The sequence below is a fragment of the Erinaceus europaeus genome, chromosome 15, assembly GCF_950295315.1.
Source record: "Erinaceus europaeus chromosome 15, mEriEur2.1, whole genome shotgun sequence".
Lineage (NCBI taxonomy): Eukaryota > Metazoa > Chordata > Mammalia > Eulipotyphla > Erinaceidae > Erinaceus > Erinaceus europaeus.
In genome coordinates, this window is record NC_080176.1 from 49,658,612 (window position 1) to 49,678,511 (window position 19,900).

Below are 19,900 nucleotides of genomic sequence, written 5' to 3' on the forward strand. Positions count from 1 at the left end.
TGGACTCTCAAGCATGAGGTCCTGAGTTTGATCCCCGGCAGCACCTGTGCCAGAGTGATTTCTGGTTCTTTTTCTCTCCTCCTATCTTTCTCATAAATAAATAAAAAATCTTTAAAAAACAAATAAATAAAATATATATTAAAATCTTAAAAAAGAATCTTGGGAGTTGGCCAGTAGCACAGCAGGTTAAGTGCATGTGGCACAAAGCTTAAGGACCAGCATAAGGATCCCAGTTGGAGCCCCCAGCTCCCCACCTGCAGGGGAGTCCCTTCACAGGCAGTGAAGCAGGTCTGCAGGTGTCTCTTTCTCTTCCCCTCTCTATCTCCCCCTCCTCTCTCCATTTCTCTCTGTTCCATCCAACAAAAACAGCAACAATAATAACTACAACAATAAAGCAACAAGGGCAACAAAAGGAAATAAATAAATATTTTTTAAAACTTTCTGGGAATGATAGTGGTTACCTTGAAGGGATGATGGGTGATAAAACTTTGGTCTTGGGTGTGGTATGGAACTATACCCCTATAATCTTGTAACCATGTCAACCATTATTATTTTTCTTTTTTTAACTATTTATTTATTTATGTATTATTGGATAGAGACAGAGAGGAATTGAGATGAGTGTGGATGACAGAGAGGGAAAGAGACAGAGAGATACCTGCAGCCTGCTCCCCAACTTGTGAAGCTTTCCCCCTGCAGGTGGGGACTAGGGGCTTGGACCTGCAACCTTGTGCACTGTGACGTGTGCTTTTAACTAGGTGTGCCAACACCTGGGCCACTTTCTTTCTTTCTTTCTTTTTTCCTCATCAACCATTCTTAATTCACTAATAAAAAATCAGCTATAGTGTGTCTTTCTTTACCATAAACATTTTCCATGAGATCGTTAGTGAAGCTGGCAAGCAGGCTTTGGGGGAACAAGGTAGCTCCGGCATGGTCAAGGTACACAGTTCCTGAAAGACAATACAAAACAAAGCTCTGGTTATCTTGTATAAGCATCTCATTCATTCTACCTAGACCTGGTTCATGTGAGCCTAACAGCCCACTGGGTTCATTTAGGCTTAACATCAGGACCCCACTTTCTCCCTGCCCTTTGAAAGATGTTGCTTAAGTATAAGCAACAGAAAATTTGCACTCTTGTATCTAATGACCTTTAGGTCCTGAGTCTTCCTGATCAACCAGCTTCTTCATTTTTTTTTAATTATTTTTTTTATTTTATTTTCTCTTTTGTTGCCCTTGGTATTTTTTATTGTTGTTGTAGTTGTTATTATTGTTGTTGTTGATGTCGTCATTGTTGGATAGTGGGAAATGGAGAGAGAAGGGGAAGACGGATAGGGGGTAGAGAAAGACACCTGCAAACCTGCTTCACCACCTGTGAAGTGACTCCCTTGCAAGTGGGAAGCTGGGGGCTCAAACCGGGATCCTTACACCAGTCCTTGCGCTTCACGCCATGTGCGCTTAACCCACTGTGCTACCACCTGACTCCCCTTCTTTTTTTTTTTTAACCAGAGACTTCAGAGCCTCAGGCATGAAAGGCTCCTTGCATAACCATCTTATCTACCCCCATCTAAACCAGCTTTCTCAGGAGCCTGGGACAGTTTCATACACAGAGAAGCCCAAGAAACTTGTGATTAATGACTGGGAAGTTATTTCACTTTATGACTCACAGCATGTTGTAGGGGTTCCGAGCAGCTTCCCAAGGCAGGCAAGCTGGGATTCTCCCTTCCAGGAGTGAATTCTACTTCCCTCAATCCTAGAGTAGCTGGGAAAGCTTTGGAGAATATAGACTGGAGATCTCTGAAGGGTGAAAGGAATAGACATGTTGGTGCTTCCTTTCTGCTATAGGCCCCAGAGATTGTTGTCAATTTTATGAAACCTGGGAAGGTGCTGCTTGCTGGTCTTGGCTGGATGCTACTCCAGACGGCACAACCATCATCATAAAGAACATTGATGATGGTGCCTCAGACCACCCATGTTCTGGTGGCTGGGATTGACCATTACCCACACAAAGTGACAGCTGCCATGGGCAAGAAGAAAATCGCCAAGAGGTCAAAGATCAAGTCTTTCATGAAAGTTTATAATTACAATCACCTTGTGCCCACAAAGTACCCTATAAATATCTCCTTGGACAAAACTGTTGTCATCACAGCATAATGGTTATGCAAACAGACTCTCATGCCTAAGGCTCCTAAATCCCAGGTTCAATCCCCCGCACCACCATAAACCAGAGTTGAGCAGTGCTCTGGTGTTTTTCTCTCTCTATCTCTCTCTCTTCATCTCTCTCAAAAAAATAATATAGTGGTCCGGTAGGTAGTGCAGTGATAAAGCTTTGGACTCTCAAGCCTGAGGTCCTGAGTTTGATCCCCAGCAGCACATGTGCCAGAGTGATGTCTGGTTCTTTCTCTCTTCTCCTATCTTTCTCATTAATAAATAAATTAAATCTTTAAAAATAAATTAATTAATTAAATTTTTTTAAAAACTGTTGTCATCATGGATGTTTCTGAGAACCTGCTTTTTTTTGCCTCTAAGGGTATTGCTAGGGCTTGGTGACTGCACCAGGAATCCACTGCTCCTGGAGGCTATTTTTTCCCCTTTGTTGCCCTTGCTGTTTACCGTTGTTGTTATTATTGTTGATAGGACAGAGAAAATTGAGAGAAGAGGGGAAGAGAAAGATAGGCACCTGCAGACCTGCTTCACCACTTGTGAAGTGACCCTCCTACAAGTGGGGAGCCAGGGGCTCAAACCAGGATCTTTACGCTGGTCCTTGCACTTTGTGCAATGTGCGTTTAACCCGCTGCGCTATCGCCCAGCCCCCAAGAACCTGCTCTTAAATGCAAGACCCATTGAGAGACTAAGGTGAAGTTTGAGTAGAGGTACAAGACTGGCAAGAACTAATAGTTCTTCCAGATGATTGAAGATGTCTTGTTTCAGTCATTAAAAACTAAAAAACAAGGGCCAGGTGGTGGTGCACCTGGTTAAGCACACACATTACAGTGCACAAGGACCCGGGTTCAAGCCCCCGGTTCCCATCTGCAGGGGAAAAGCTTCACAAGTGGTGAGGCAGGGCTGCAGGTGTTTATCTCTTTCCTTGTCAGTCTCCCCCTCTCAATTTCTCTCTGTCTCTATCTAATAATAAATAAATAGTGTTTTTTAAAAAGAAAAATTGAAAATGAAAATGAATGGAGGGACTTGGGATTCAGAAGTCTGATGGTGGGAACGGTGTGGAATTATACCCCTGCTGACGTAATTTTTTAAATTAATACTGAATCACTAATAAAAAGATCTTAAAAATGAAAGTGAAGATAAAAGAGCTCTACCAATCAGATGACCAAAGTCAAAAAGTTGGATAACTCTCTGTGTGGGTGGATGTGTGGGGACACAGCGCACTGCACAAGCTGGTAAGAGCATAAATCAATATATGTTCTCTAAGGAAAGCAATTTAGAACATAAACCCTCTTTGACCCAGAAATTCCTCTCTATAAATTTATCTTATAAACACAAACACTTCTGTAAAATGGTCCATGAGTTTATTTGGTGCTGCATTTTTTGCAAAAGCAAAAGACTGGAAAAGACTTCATTACCATCAACATGTATTTAAAGTATAGTAATTGTTGAGCTGGGAAGACAGCACAGTGGTTAATTATACAAGAAGATTTTCATGCCTGAGCACCAATCCCAGATGTAGTTCCCAGCACCATTGTAAACTAGAGTCTAAAAGTGTTCTGCTTAAAATAAAACAAAAAAGAAATAAAGAAAAAGAAAAAATATGCCAGGGAGGTGGTATGGTTATGCCATGGACTCTCATACCTAAGGTCTCCAGGTCCCAGGATCAAAATCTCCTTAAGTCAGTGTTGTTCAATGCACTGGTTAAAATAAATAAATAAATAAATAAAAGCTAAACACACAGTACTTTGCAATTATTAACACAGAGAACAAGAACTCCAAGACATATTTACTGAGTGCTTAGTCTGTGTCAGGCACCATTCTAACTGCTGGGAATACAACAGCAGAAAGAATGGCATGATAGTGCCTATGAAAGGCTATAAGCAAATCAGTATAAACCATGTCACCTGGTGAGAACTTTCAATTTAACGGTGTAAGAAAAAAAACATACACAAGGCATGGTTGACTCTGGAGTTAGGGGAGCGTTCTGGTCATTCTTTATGTTCCTTTGACTCATGTGGAATGCACTGTTGTTGTTGTTTAATATTTTTATTTACTTATTATTGGATAGAGACAATGGGAAGTTGAGAGGGGAAGAAGAGATAGAGAGGGAGACAGAGAGACACCTGCAGCCCTGCTTCACCACTCATGAAGCTTTCCTCCTACAGGTGGGGACCAGGGGCTTGAACCTAGATCCTTTCACACTGTAATGTGTGCACTTAACCAGGTGCACCACCACCTGGCCCCGCTCATGTGGAATTTGGAGCCACATAAATGTACTACCCAGTTCAAAAACTCAGTTTTAGAATAATGTTCTCTTTAACTAAAGATTCAGAAATACAGAAGAACTAGCGAAAAGAGAGAGAGAAAGAGAAGGAAGAGGAGAAAGGAAGGAATGGAGAGAGGGGAGGGAGGGAGGGAAGAAGGAAGGAAGGAAGGAAGGAAAGAAGGAAGGAAGGAAGGAAGGAAATGCCAACAACTTTTGTCCACCCAGATATCCAGGAAAATCCAGTGTTGGATAGTATGCCAGCTCCCCCTGGCTTCTGCTTAACCATATGCCTATATAGGGATAGATTTAATCCCATTCAAAGCTTTGGTCTATTTACATAAATCACTTTTACATTTACATAAAGCACTCCAGGGCATTGGTGGTTCAGTGACAGGATTCTCACCTGCTCCGCCCCCTCCTTGTCACACTCTGATTTTCACCAGTAACTTTTCTCTCCACCCTCTCTATATCACATCCTGTTTCCACCCTACTTGGAGAGTATAAAAACAGCTGCTCTTCTGATTAAAGACACTTGGAGATTGCTTTCCGGCTCCAAGAGTTCCAGAGTGTATCTCCTGCGAAGTTGGTGAGGCACAAGTTCCTGATCCCTCTCCCACGCAGCAGTCTAGATTGGCTCCAGTTGAGTTCTCTCCAACCCAGAGAGCACTAGCTCGGGAAGAAGTACCCTCAGGCTATCCCGGCATCTGGGACAAGGCATTCATGGTCTCTGATTCCCTGTCTGGAGGTGGGGTTGCCCTGACTGGAGACGGGGTTGCCCTGACTGGAGGCGGGGTCACGGTCTATTTTCTGGACATTGGTTACGCCAATGCCCTTGGCGACCGCACTGAAAGCAAGCCCCTTTTTGCTTATGTAAGGTAGCTGCATAGGCCTGTAACATAGGTCCTTGAAAAGAGCTTGATCTGAGATCCTGTGTAGCTATAATCAAAGTATCTGGGTGTTCGTTTTTAAGAGTGATACAGGCCTGTCGAAAATGCGGAAGCATTCCATCCCAGACTATGGGTCGCAGGAGGAGAAAACGAGCATCAGGATTATAAATCTTCCTTTCCAAACTCGACTGGACCCTGGAAATGAATTTAGCAAGGGATTCATCAGGTTCTTGTTGAAGGGAGAGAATGGGGGCTGAGGCCGCTCCCATAGGTGGTGTTAATCACTCCCATGCTTTTAATGCACACAGGCGTACCTGATCAAAATACCCCAGTGGAAACTTGGCTTCCACCTGTTGAATCCCTGTTTCTAATTGGCCTGTTCCAAACAATGCATCAAAATTCCCCTCTGGCTCCTCTCCTCTCCTCTCCCAGATCAACTAGGAATACCAAAGGAGACCACCCGGACCGAAACAAGACAGGACTACAATGACCACAGGAACCCAGTAAATAACCCGTGAGTACAAACACGCGTGGCTGGTGACAGAGAGGAGAGAGGGGCCTAAGGAGAGATTAAGTGACTGCTAACAGTTCAGCAGTTTATCAGTGGAGACACCACCTCCAGTCTGCTCCACAACAAGGGGACAGCTGAAGGGAGGAAAGGACTCCCCAGAGACTCACCAAGTGCAACTCTGAGTCTCCATTGCTACTACCCTCAGAATCTGGAGCAGCAACAGGGAGGGACACCAGGGGACAGAGATCTAACTGGGAAACTCAGGAGAAGACCTATACCTCGGTGGCATAGCTGAGGGGCTGTGAAAGTCTCTTTGCATAAACACTGGATTATCTCTGCCACACCCTGCTTTATCTCTTGGTCAGGAGTCAGTGATTAAGCTAAGAAGCCTATTGATAGTTTAAAAGCCCTCAGGCACCCATAGCCTACAGGGAAGAAAAAAAAGAGGCTTTTACACCACTGAGCTCCAATTCAGGGATTGAAAAAAAACTGTTAACTTCCACCACAGTAAACCGTTTAATTAAATTACTTAGACACAAGTCAATCCAGGCAATAGTGATCAATAATTTGAAAAGTACTGATAAAGGGAACTCATAACAAAATATATAAAATGGTTAAAACAACAAGAAAAAATATTGGAGTCTTGAACCAGGACAAGAGTCCAGCTAAAAGTCCTCCAGAGGGTGAAGCACAAAAAAACGAGTTCAATATCCAAACATTAGCTAAGGAAATAATAACAGGAGTGAGTAAAGAATTTGAAAAAATTGTAATCAGAAATGCAGGAACAACAAATGAGAATATGGAAGAAAATTCTAATAATCTCATGGTTATTAGAGAGCTGAAAGCTGAAATCTCTGAGCTAAGAAGGCAACTAGCTGAACAAGCTAAAACAGTATCAGAGCAGGGCAACAAAATAGATGAACTCCAGAAAGCAGTAGAGGGCAGAGAGAATAGAATCTATGAGGCTGAAGACAGAATTAGCAAGATTGAAGATGAATTAGAGACAACTAAAAAAGAAGTAAGAGATCTCAAAAAGAGATTAAGAGATGCTGAAAACAACAACAGAGTCCTATGGGATGACTTCAAAAGAAACAATATACGCATTATTGGCTTACCAGAGGAAGAAAGAGAAGGAGAGGAAGAAAGCATTCTCCAGGCCATAATAGCTGAAAATTTCTCCAGTCTAGACAACACCAAAGACATAAAGATTCAAGAAGCCCAGAGGGTCCCAAACAGAATTAACCCAGACCTAAAGACACCAAGACATGTCATACTTAGAATGGAAAGGAATAAGGATAAAGAAAGGATCCTCAAGGCTGCAAGAGAAAAACAGTCACCTACAAAGGAAAACCCATAAGATTAGCAGCAGACTTCTCCATACAAACACTACAGGCCAGAAGAGAATGGCAAAATATCTATCGAGTACTCAATGAGAAAGGCTTTCAGCCAAAAATACTATATCCTGCTAGACTGTCATTCAGACTAGATGGAAGCATCAAAACCTTCTCAGACAAGCAACAGTTGAAGGAAGCAACCATCACCAAGCCTGCCCTGAAAGAAGTTCTGAAAGGTCTCCTATAAACAACCAGACCACCACAAATAGGACATATATCAAAACACTCTAAAACTCTACAAGAATGGCATTAAAATATCTTCAATCTTTGATATCAATAAATGTCAATGGCCTGAATTCACCTACTAAAAGACACAGAGTAGGAAGATGGATCAGAAAACACAACCCAACAATATGTTGTCTACAGGAAACTCACCTAACACAATAAGACAAACACAGACTTAAAGTGAAAGGATGGAAAACTATCATTCAAGCCAATGGCCCACAAAAAAGGGCAGGAACAGCTATTCTCATATCTGACATGATAGACTTTAAAATAGATAAGATTAAAAAAGATAGGAATGGACACTACTTAATGCTCAGAGGATCAGTCAATCAAGAGGACTTAACAATTATTAATATCTATGCACCCAATGAGAAGCCATCTAAATACATCAAACTTCTACTGAAAGAGCTACAGCAATATATTAACAGTAACACAATCATAGTAGGGGACTTCAACACTCCACTATCTCAACTTGACAGATCATCTAGGAAGAAAATCAGTAAAGACATAATGGAGCTAAATGAAGAGATAGATAAACTAGAACTATGGGACATTTTCAGAGTCATTCATCCCAAGAAACTGGAATACACATTTTACTCAAATCCACATGGATCATTCTCAAGGATAGACCATATGTTAGGCCACAAAGACAGCATCAGCCTATTCAAGAGCACTGAAATCATCCCAAGCATCTTCTCAGACCACAGTGGAATTAAACTAACACTTAACAATCAACAAAAGATTAGTAACAGTGCCAAAATGTGGAAGCTCAACAGTACACTTCTTAACAACTTCTGGGTCAAAGAGGAAATCAAGGAAGAAATCAAAATGTTTCGAGAGTTCAATGAAAATGAAGACACAAGCTATCAAAATATTTGGGACACAGCTAAAGCAGTCCTAAGAGGGAAGGTCATAGCTATACAAGCACACATTAGGAAACAAGAAAAGGCACAAATAAACAGCCTGATTGCACATCTTAAAGACCTAGAAGAACAACAACAAAGGAACCCTAAAGCAACCAGAAGGACAGAAATTACTAAAGTTAGGGCAGAAATAAATAACATTGAGAATAGGAAAACCATACAAAAGATCAATGAAAGTAAATGTTGGTTCTTCGAAAGAGTAAACAAAATCGACAAACTTTTAGCCAGACTCACAAAACAAAAAAGGGAGAAGACCCAAATAAATCGGATAGTAAATGAAAGAGGAGAAATCACAACAGACACCACAGAAATTCAACATATCATGCGAGGCTTCTATGAACAAATATATGCCACCAAGCTAGAGAAACTGGAAGAAATGAATGATTTCCTAGATACCTACCAACTTCCAAAACTAAGTAAAGAGGAAGTGGATAACAGGCCCATCACAGCTAATGAAATTGAAACAGTTATCAAAAATCTTCCCAAAAATAAAAGTCCTGGACCAGATGGTTTTACAAATGAATTCTACAAAACTTTCAAAGAAGAACTAATACCTCTACTTTTAAAAGTCTTCCAGAAGATTGAAGACACTGGAATACTCCCTGCCAGCTTCTATGAAGCCAACATCACCCTGATACCAAAAGCAGACAGGGACACAACCAAAAAAGAAAACTACAGACCAATATCTCTGATGAACATAGATGCAAAAATATTAAACAAAATTCTAGCCAACCGGATACAGCAGTATATCAAAAAGATTGTTCATTGTGGTCCAGGAGGTGGCGCAGTGGATAAAGCATTGGATTCTCGAGCATGAGGTCCCGAGTTCAATCCCTGGCAGCACATGTACCAGAGTGATATCTGGTTCTTTCTCTCTCTCTCTCTTCCTATCTTTCTCATTAATAAATAAATAAATTCTAAAAAAAAAAAAAAAAGATTGTTCATCATGACCAAGTGGGGTTTATCCCAGGTATGCAAGGTTGGTTTAATATACATAAATCAATCAATGTGATCCACCACATCAACAAAAGCAAGACCAAAAACCACATGGTCATATCAATAGATACAGAGAAAGCCTTTGACAAAATACAACATCCCTTTAAGATCAAAACACTACAAAAAATGGGAATAGATGGAAAATTCCTCAAGATAGTGGAGTCTATATATAGCAAACCTACAGCCAACATCATACTCAATGGTGAAAAACTGGAAGCATTTCCCCTCAGACAGGGCTGCCCACTATCACCATTACTATTCAACATAGTGTTGGAAGTTCTTGCCATAGCAATCAGGCAGGAGCAAGGAATTAAAGGCATACAGATTGGAAGAGAAGAAGTCAAACTCTCCTTATTTGCAGATGACATGATAGTATACATGGAAAAACCTAAGGAATCCAGCAAGAAGCTTTTGGAAATCATCAGGCAATACAGTAATGTGTCAGGCTATAAAATTAACATTCAAAAGTCAGTGGCATTCCTCTATGCAAACACTAAGTTAGAAGAAATTGAAATCCAGAAATCAGTTCCTTTTTCTATAGCAACAAAAACAATAAAATATCTAGGAGTAAACCTAACCAAAGAAGTGAAAGACTTGTATACTGAAAATTATGAGTCCCTACTCAAAGAAATTGAAAAAGACACAAAGAAGTGGAAAGATATTCCATGTTCATGGGTTGGAAGAATTAACATCATCAAAATGAATATATTACCCAGAGCCATCTACAAATTTAATGCTATCCCCATCAAGATCCCAAGCACATTTTTTAGGAGAATAGAAAAAATGCTACAAATGTTTATCTGGAACCAGAAAAGACCTAGAATTGCCAAAACAATCTTGAGAAAAAAGAACAGAACCGGAGGCATCACACTCCCAGATCTCAAACTGTATTATAGGGCCATTGTCATCAAGACTGCTTGGTACTGGAACATGAACAGACACACTGACCAGTGGAATAGAATTGAGAGCCCAGAAATGAGGCCCCACACGTATGGACATCTAATCTGTGACAAAGGGGCCCAGACTATTACATGGGGAAAGCAGAGTCTCTTCAACAAATGGTGTTGGAAACAATGGGTTGAAACATGCAGAAGAATGAAACTGAATCACTGTATTTCACCAAATACAAAAGTCAATTCCAAGTGGATCAAGGACTTGGATGTTAGACCAGAAACTATCAGATACTTAGAGGAAAATATTGGCAGAACTTTTTTCCGCATAAATTTTAAAGACATTTTCAATGAAACGAATCCAATTACAAGGAAGACTAAGGCTAGTATAAACCTATGGGACTACATCAAATTAAAAAGCCTCTTCACAGCAAAAGAAACTACTACCCAAACCAAGAGACCCCTCACAGAATGGGAGAAGATCTTTACATGCCATACATCAGATAAGAGTTTAATAACCAACATATATAAAGAGCTTGCCAGACTCAACAACAAGACAACAAATAACCCCATCCAAAAATGTGGGGAGGACTTGGACAGAATATTCACCACAGAAGAGATCCAAAAGGCCGAGAAACACATGAAAAAATGCTCCAAGTCTCTGTCAGAGAAATGCAAATCAAGACAACAATGAGATGTCACTTCACTCCTGTGAGAATGTCACACATCAGAAAAGGTAACAGCAGCAAATGCTGGAGAGGGTGTGGGGTCAAAGGAACCCTCCTGCACTGTTGGTGGGAATGTCAATTGGTCCAACCTCTGTGGAGAACAGTCTGGAGAACTCTCAGAAGGCTAGAAATGGACCTACCCTATGACCCTGCAATTCCCCTCCTGGGGATATATCCTAAGGAACCCAACACATCCATCCAAAAAGATCTGTGTACACATATGTTCTTGGCAGCACAATTTGTAATAGCCAAAACCTGGAAGCAACCCAGGTGTCCAACAACAGATGAGTGGCTGAGCAAGTTGTGGTATATATACACAATGGAATACTACTCAACTGTAAAAAATGGTGACTTCACCATTTTCAGCCGATCTTGGATGGACCTTGAAAAAATCATGTTGAGTGAAATAAGTCAGAAACTGAAGGATGAATACGGGATGATCTCACTCTCAGGCCGAAGTTGAAAAACAAGATTAGAAAAGAAAACAGAAGACGAACCTGAAATGGAATTGGAGTATTACACTAAAGTAAAAGACTCTGGGGTGGGTGGTTGGGTGGGGAGAATACAGGTCCATGAAAGATGATGAATGACATAGTGGGGGTTGTATTGTTAAATGGGAATCTGGGGAATGTTATGCATGTAAAAAAAAAAGAAGTAGAAACGCAAAGCAGAAATTGACTGAGTTTGGAGTATGGCACCAAAGTAAGAAAGCAGAAGTATACTAGAGTTTGCAGTGAGTACCCTCCCTAACACTTCCTCTCCACTATTCCAAGCTTTGGGTCCATGATTGCTCAACAATTTGTTTGGCTTTGTATGTTAACTCTCTTTTCAGTCATCAGGTTCCAGATGCCACCAGAATGCCGGCCAGGCTTCCCTGGACTGAAGACCCCACCAATGTGTCCTGGAGCTCAGCTTCCCCAGAGCCCCACTCTACTAGGGAAAGAGAGAGGCAGACTGGGAGTATGGACTGACCAGTCAATGCCCATGTTCAGCGGGGAAGCAATTACAGAAGCCAGACCTTCTACCTTCTGCAACCCTCAATGACCCTTGGTCCATGCTCCCAGAGGAATAGAGAATGGGAAAGCTACTGGGGAGGGGGTGGGATATGGCGATTGGGCGGTGGGAATTGTGTGGAGTTGTACCCCTCCTACCCTATGGTTTTGTTAATTAATCCTTTCTTAAATAAAAAAAAATTCCCCTCTGGCTGATTTTGAATATTTTTCCACGATTGTTGTAAACATTCGTCGCGAAAGAATGCCTCCCATTGCAGGAAGAGGGGGCCTGGGAGCGTAGCGCGATTTACATCCCTCCAATCTTGGGGGGTATTAAGGTTCTGAAGCAGGCCTTGTAAAATGGACCTGGTCCATGGAGCATGAATACTGTCATCCTTGATAGCCTGGCGTAGTTCCTTCAGGTGTGTCACGGAATATGGATACCAGGCCTCAGGTTTTTGTCTATTGGGGGCAACATTGACCGGAAATGTGTGGACTTGCTCTGATAAGTGTGTAGCGGTAGGAGGAGTCACCGAAGTGGAAGCTTCTGGACAAGCGGCCGAAGAAGTGGTTTTGGAGGCTACAGGAGAATTCGGACATGTGTCTGTCAAAACAGGGGTGGGCGAAGAAGCAGCCGTGGAGGCAGCAGGAGGTTCCGGACATGTGTCTGCCAAAATGGGGGTGGCCGAAGAAGTGGCTGTGGAGTCCAAAGGGGAATTCGGACAAGTGTCTGCCAAAATAGGGGCCTCAGGGCAAGATGCAGAGGAATTAGGGTGGGTCAAGATCACGACAGGCCTTTGCTTTTTTTTGTTTGTTTGTTTGTTTTTAAATATATATATATATATTTATTATTTATTCCCTTTTGTTGCCCTTGTTGTTTTATTGTTGTAGTTATTGATGGCATCGTTGTTGCATAGGACAGAGAGAAATGGAGAGAGGAGGGGAAGACAGAGAGGGGGAGAGAAAGACAGACACCTGCAGACCTGCTTCACCGCCTGTGAAGCGACTCCCCTGCAGGTGGGGAGCCGGGGTTCAAACCGGGATCCTTATGCCGGTCCTTGTGCTTTGCGCCACCTGCGCTTAACCCGCTGCGCTACAGCCCGACTCCCCTGCTTCTTGTTTTTAAGGTGCTGGTTAAGTTCTATGATCACTTCCTTTATCTCTTGGACCTCAGCCTCTAGATCCTTAAGCCTTTTGAGAGGTTGAGGTATAAGAGATAAAGTGAGAGGATAAAGTACTGGACTCTGAAGCATGAGGGCTCAAGTTTGAACCCCAACAGCACAGGTACCACCAGAGTGGTACTCTAATTCTCCCTCTCAACAATAAAATCAATAAAACTTTGTTGTTAAAGTTTTAAAATCCACTTGGACAAATTCTCAAGCATGCAGAAAAACTGGTGTGTGTGTGTGTGTGTGTGTGTGTGTGTGTGTGTGTGTGTGTGTGTGTGTGTGAAGGAATAGTAGTTATAACTTGTGTTGTTTCAGCTCGTTTTTCCCTGCCCTATGAGAAAAAAAAAGTGGTTATGTTCCCAAACTGTCAGTGGTGGAAAAGTCAGATTAGTGCCCAACAGTCTAGTACATAATATACAAAAATTCTGGCAATGTGCACTAATTAATGAACCTATGTACCTATAGAGTTCTGGGAAATCATCAACAGATGACTCTGAGATTAGTGGGTATTACAGAGAATATTCCCAGATGTTTGGGTAGAGAGTATAATGGTTATACCAAGAGACAGTCTTGCCTGAGGCTCCAAAGTCCCAGCTTCGGGAGTTGGGTGGTAGCACAGCGGGTTAAGCGCAGGTGGCACAAAGCACAAGGACTGGCGGAAGGATCCTGGTTCGAGCCCCCGGCTCCCCACCTGCAGGGGAGTCGCTTCACAGGTGGTGAACCAGGTCTGCAGGTGTCCATCTTGCTCTCCCCCTCTCTGTCTTCCCCTCCTCTCACCATTTCTCTCTGTCCTATCCAACAATGACGACATCAGTAACAACAATAATAACTACAACAATAAAAAAAACAACAAGGGCAACAAAAGAGAATAAATAAATAAATAACTTTAAAAACACAGAGCTGGGCAGTGGTCTGGTAAAAGATATATATATATATATATATATATAAATAAATATATATATATATATTCCCACAAACCTAGATAGTCAACCATACACCTGAGCTATATATAGGGACCACACTGGTATATGTGGTCTGTCATGAGGAAAATGATCTGTTCTTATGGCTCATTGTGTACAGAGGGGCACACACAACACTACCTCAATGCAGTAGATGCTAAAGAGGTTCTGAAGACCAGCCTGGGATCCTGACTAGCAAATCTAAATCTGAGTTTAAGAGAAGGGATATTGTTCACTGAGGGACTACTGTGAACCAAGGAGGAACCTCCAACACGTTTTTACTTGGGGGGGAGGGGTCAGCCATAACAGGTGTGAGGGATCAGTTAAAAGGGATTAGTAGATTAAGGAGGTGTGGGTGTTGAAAGAATTGCCTACAGAAATATTTGCTCTGGAATCCTCTGAAATTGGTTCAAAAGAAGGAGTCTCTCCTTCCCACTGCACCTGGTGGTGTGCACTGTATCAGTCTATTTCTGTGGGTAGGAAATTTACAGAAAAAGAGAAGTCATGTTAAATAAAATAAAATTTTCATTAAAAAAAAATTCCAAGAAAAAGAATGTGAAAGGGGTGGGGGTATATAGCATAATGGTTACGCAAACATGCCTGAGGCTCCATAGTCCCAGATTCAATCCCCCACACCACCATAAACCAGAGCTGAGCAGTGTTCTGGTAAATAAAGAATGATGGGGGGGGGGGATGGAAAGCAGAGGGATGGGTGAGAGACTGTCTTTAGCAAGTGGATGAGCAATGTTAAGAATGGAAAAGAATGGGTGGGGGTTGGAACAGGGCACCAAACTAAAAATCTCTGGTTTGAGGGCAAGGGCAGAAGTTCAGCTTCACTGTGGGGGAGGGGGGAGAATGGGATGGGATGGGACTCAGTCTTTTGGTGGTGGGAATGGTGTTTATGTACACACCTATTAATTTGTAGTCATATAAATCACTATTTAATTAATATGAGTGAAAAAAATTGATTGAATGTCTCAAACTTTTTAAAAAGATTTTACTTATTTATTAATGAGAAAGATAAGAGGAGAGAGAAAGAACCAGACGTCACTCTGGCACATATGCTGCCGGGGATCGAACTCAGGACCTCATGCTTGAGAGTCCAAAGCCTTATCACTGTGCCACTTCGGGGACCACAAATGTCTCAAACTTTTTAATGCACAGATCATAGGCTGAGTCTTTGATATGTTGACTCTCTTTTTATTATTATTATTATTTTATTTATAAAAAGGAAACATTGACAAAACCATAGGATAAGAGGGGTACAACTCCACACAATTCCCACCACCAGAACTCCATATCCCATCCCCTCCCCTGATAGCTTTCCCATTCTTTAACTCTCTGGGAGTATGGACCCAAGGTCATTATGGGATGCAGAAGGTGGAAGGTCTGGCTTCCGTAATTGCTTCCCCGCTGAACATGGGCATTGACAGTTCTATCCATACTCCCACCCTATCTCTTTCCCTAGTGGGAAAAGACTCAGCCTATGGTCTGTGCATTAAAAAGTTTGAGACATTCTGGGACCAGGTAGTGGCGCACCTGGTTGAGCACACGTTACAATGTGCAAGAACCCAGGTTCGAGCCCCCAGTCACCACCTGCAAGGGGAAAGCTTCACAAGTGGTGAAGCAGGGCTGCAGGTGTCTGTCTCTCTCCCTTTCTCCCCCTTCCCTCTCATTTTCTGGCTGTTTCTATCCAATAAAAAAATAAAGATAATAAAAAATATTTTTAAAAAAGTTTGAGGCATTCAATCAATTTTCCCCTATCATATTAATAGTGATTTATATGACTACAAATTAATAGGAGTGTACATAAACAACATTCCCACCACCAAAAGACTGTCCCATCCCACCCCCACCCAGCACTCCATGAAGCCGAACATCCACCCTCACCCTCAACTCAGGGTTTTTACTTTAGTGCTCTACTCTATGATGTCTCACTTAAAAGCTTAGACCAGGGGATATTGCATTGCCTCGCCTCCACGAGTCTGTTCCTGAGTCATCTCCCTCGTGTCACTGAATGAGTAGCAGCCCAGGCTGGCTTGGGTCAAGTTCTCTCCAACCCAGAGAGTATGCACCTGGGAAGAGGCACCCCCACGCTAGCCCGACAATATATATTATTTAAAAAAAAAAAGGAAAAAGGGGGAGTTGGGCAGTAGCACAGCGGGTTAAGTTCATGTGGCGCAAAGCACAGGACCAGGACCGGCTAAGGATCCCAGTTCGAGCCCCCGGCTCCCTACCTGCAGGGGAGTACTTCACAAGGGGTGAAGCATGTCTGCAGGTGTCTATCTTTCTCTACCCCCTCTGTCTTCCCCTCTCTCCATTTCTCTCTGTCCTATCCAACAATAATGATATCAACAACAACAACAATAATAACTACAACTATAAAACAAGGGCAACAAAAGGGAATAAATAAATAAAAATTATATATATATATATATATTTAGGCCAGAGAGAACAGAAGCAACCAGTGGCACAGCTATATACAAATAATGTCAAAGAGCATAAATTATGGTGATGTTGTGTATGATACAACAAATCCTAACAAAGGGATATTTCAAATTTAACCCAATTGCCAAAAAATTTGATTATAACAATAACTATCTTTTGTCTTCTTAAACCCTAAGACAATAGGAATCTCCCGCTTCCTCTATAGAGCCTATATTTCCCCCAGTCCTGGAACCTCTACGGTGGGGCTGATTTTCCTGTATGCTTCTCTCAATTCATATCAAATGATATTGCATCTGCCAATCCCAACTTAATCAACGCAGTGAGTACCACCTCAGCATGCTTCACTTCAGCCTCATTACTTGGGTGAGACCTTTCCTTTCATAGGGTTCTCCAATTCCATTCCAAGTGGTTCACTTCCTAACAAAGTCCCAAAACCTAGATATAGATCAGGTCCCATGAGATAGAGCATATGTTCACATAAGTTAGGGCAAAAAATATACCTGAAAGCAAAAGTACACACTAGTCTGCAGTGAGTCAGTATAAAGTTCATAATGAAATAATGTCTACATAGACTCAGATACCCTCCTCACCTACTTCCTATTACACTTCCCTCACTCACACCAAAGCTAACCTTATCAAAGTAAGGATTGCAAAAGCTGAATAAGGGCAAGAGACTGGCAGCTATCTAAAAAACGGAGACTCCCCAACTCCCATCTGCACTATTCCAGCCTTTAGGTTCATGATTAGTCAACAACTTGTTTGGTTTTTTTATATGTTAACTCTCTTTTCAGCCACCAGGTTCCAGATGCTACCATGATGCCAACCAGACTTCCCTAGACAGACAACCTCACCAATGTGTCCTGGAGCCCCGCTTCCCCAGAGCCCCGCCCCACTAGGGAAAGAGAGAGACAGGCTGGAGTCGGGGATAGCTCAGTGGGTTAAGCGCAGGTGGCACAAAGTGCAAGGACTGGCGGAAGGATCCTGGTTCAAGCCCCCGGCTCCCCACCTGCAGGGGAGTTGCTTCACAGGCAGTGAAGCAGGTTTGCAGGTGTCTGTCTTTCTCTCCCCCTCTGACTTCCCCTCCTCTCTTCATTTCTCTCTGTCCTATCCAACAACGACATCAATAACAACTACAACAATAAAACAAGAGCAACAAAAGCAAATAAATAAATAAATGTTTAAAAAAAAAGACAGAGAGAAAAAAATCAGGCTGGGAGTATGGATTGAACTGTCAATGCCCATGTTCAGTGGGGAAGCAATTACAGAAGCCAGACCTTCCACCTTCTGCACCCCATAATGACCCTGGGTCCATACTTCTAGAGGGATAAAGAATAGGAAAGCTATCAGGGGAGGGGATGGGATACGGAGTTCTGGTGGTGGGAATTGTGTGGAGTTGTACCCCTCTTATCCTATGGTTTTGTCAATGTTTCCTTTTTATAAAAAGAAAAACTAAAAAAACGGGTGCAGGTAGATAGCATAAAGGTTATGCAAAGAGACTGTCATGCCTGAGGTTCTGGAAGTCTCAGGTTCAGCAAGTGGATGGGCAGATGTGAAGAATGGGAGGGAACAGAAAGGAGGTTAGGTCTCCTTTCAGAGCCTTCCTACTAAAGTCCAGGAGTGGCACACCTGGCTAGTCACACACTATGGTGCGCAAGGAGCTTTCTAAGCTCCTCCCCGCAAGGACCAAAGGGAAGAAGCCCAACTTGGAGCTAGGGCTCTAACCGCGGACCACTACAGGAAGGCTGACTTCAGCCGTGCAGTTCTCCTGGATTCCTCACAAGCACGATTTGAACGCGGTCCTCGCGTCCAGTTTCTTGTTCACTGTGTTCTTCTGTTGTAGGGGGATTGTAGTGTTGAGAAGAGGAGGAGACTGCAAGAGGGAGAGAGAAGAGGAAAAGAAACAGCTTTCCACAGTGCTGTAGTACAGTACTCCCCTGTAATCTACAGGGGGCTCCAACCTGGATAGCGCAAGTAGCAAAATCAGACATCCTCCCAGGTAAGCTGCCTAGCTCGCCAGGGCCATCGCCTTCACCATCATCCTCCCGTTCTTAAAGCTCAAATTGTGCGCTGGGCTAATTCAAGCCCCCACCTCATCTACCCCCAAGTAAGAGTCAAGAGCCCTCGCTCAGGCTGAGCCACTAAGATGAAAGATGAGGCTTGGAGCCGGGTGGTGATTCACCTGGTTAAGCGCACACACTACATACAGTGCACCAAGGACCTGGGTTCAAGCCCCTGGTCCCCACCTGCAGGTGTAAAGCTTCACAGGTGGTAAAAACAGGTCTGTAGGTGTCTCTATCTCTTTCCCTCTCTATCTTCCCTCCCCTCTCAGGTTGTCTCTATCCAATAATAAATAAATAAAAGAAGAAAAAAAATAAAGCTTCAAAAAGTAAAAAGCTGGCGTAAGCCATCCCAGTGAAGTCAGCTGGAGTGCAGCCTCCAGAGGACACTGTCTCGCTACCGCAGCCCCCAGGCCGCAATCGCCTGTTGCCCCGCACTGCTCCTGCCCAGGACAAGCAGTTGACATCGCTGGACCTGTCTGCATCTGTCTCCCCATAAGGCAAACAAAAGCAAAAGGAACCCTGAAGCCTGTCCACGGAAGGCAAAGACAGATGCAAAAGCCTAGATTAATTCTGCACCACTGGAAAAAAAAAAAAAAATAGGGAGCTGGACTGGAGAGATAGTATAATGGTCATGCAAAAGGCTTTCATTCCCGAGGCTTTGAGGTCCTAGGTTCAAACCCCAGCAGCACCATAAGCCATAGCTGAGCAGTGCTCTGGAGCCAGTCTCTCTCTCTCTCTCTCTCTCCTCTCTCCCCTCTCCTCTCTCTCTCTCTCTCTCTCCCCTCTTTCTTCCCGTGTGTGTAACTTTCTAAAATAAATTAACAATTTTTAAAAAGAACAAGAAAAACTAAGAAGCAAGAATAAGAAGTCTGGCGGTTGCTGGGACCTCAGGAAGTTTCCTCCAGCAACTGGATACGTGGATAAATCCCTCCAGAATTTTCGGTGCAAAGTGCTTTCGAAAGGTGTAACACCGCCGCACCTAGAGGACCTCCTTTTCATGCGGGTTCCTGACACCTCTTCCCCCCAGCCCCGCGGCCTGGACAGCCGGGTGCAGGTGGCCGCCAACCTCACCTGCCAGGCGGCCGAACTCGCGCGCCCGCAGCTCGCTCAGGCTGCGCCGGCCGTAGCCATAGGTAAGCCGCTGAGCGCTCGAGTCCAGAAACTTCTCGAAGGTCAGCAGCTCGGCCCCGGGCTGAGCCGCCCCGCCGGCCATGACCCAGGCCTGGCCGCAGCACAGTCCGGTCCGACCGGCCTGGCCCAGGAAAACGCCGGGACCAGCCCTCAGCGACTCC

At 43.2% G+C, this 19,900-nt stretch overlaps 1 protein-coding gene across 1 annotated transcript in view; it reads right to left on the bottom strand.

Moving 5' to 3' along the window:
• MOCOS (molybdenum cofactor sulfurase) overlaps window positions 1–19,900 on the bottom strand; it is a 116,464-nt gene extending 96,564 nt beyond the window's left edge. The window contains exons 1-2 of the mRNA XM_060173720.1: window positions 19,680–19,900; window positions 858–947 (exon numbers count right to left, since the gene is read on the bottom strand). Coding sequence (XP_060029703.1) covers window positions 858–947; window positions 19,680–19,821 — 232 coding nt within the window. The 5' untranslated portion in view covers window positions 19,822–19,900. The remainder of the gene's footprint in view (window positions 1–857; window positions 948–19,679) is intronic.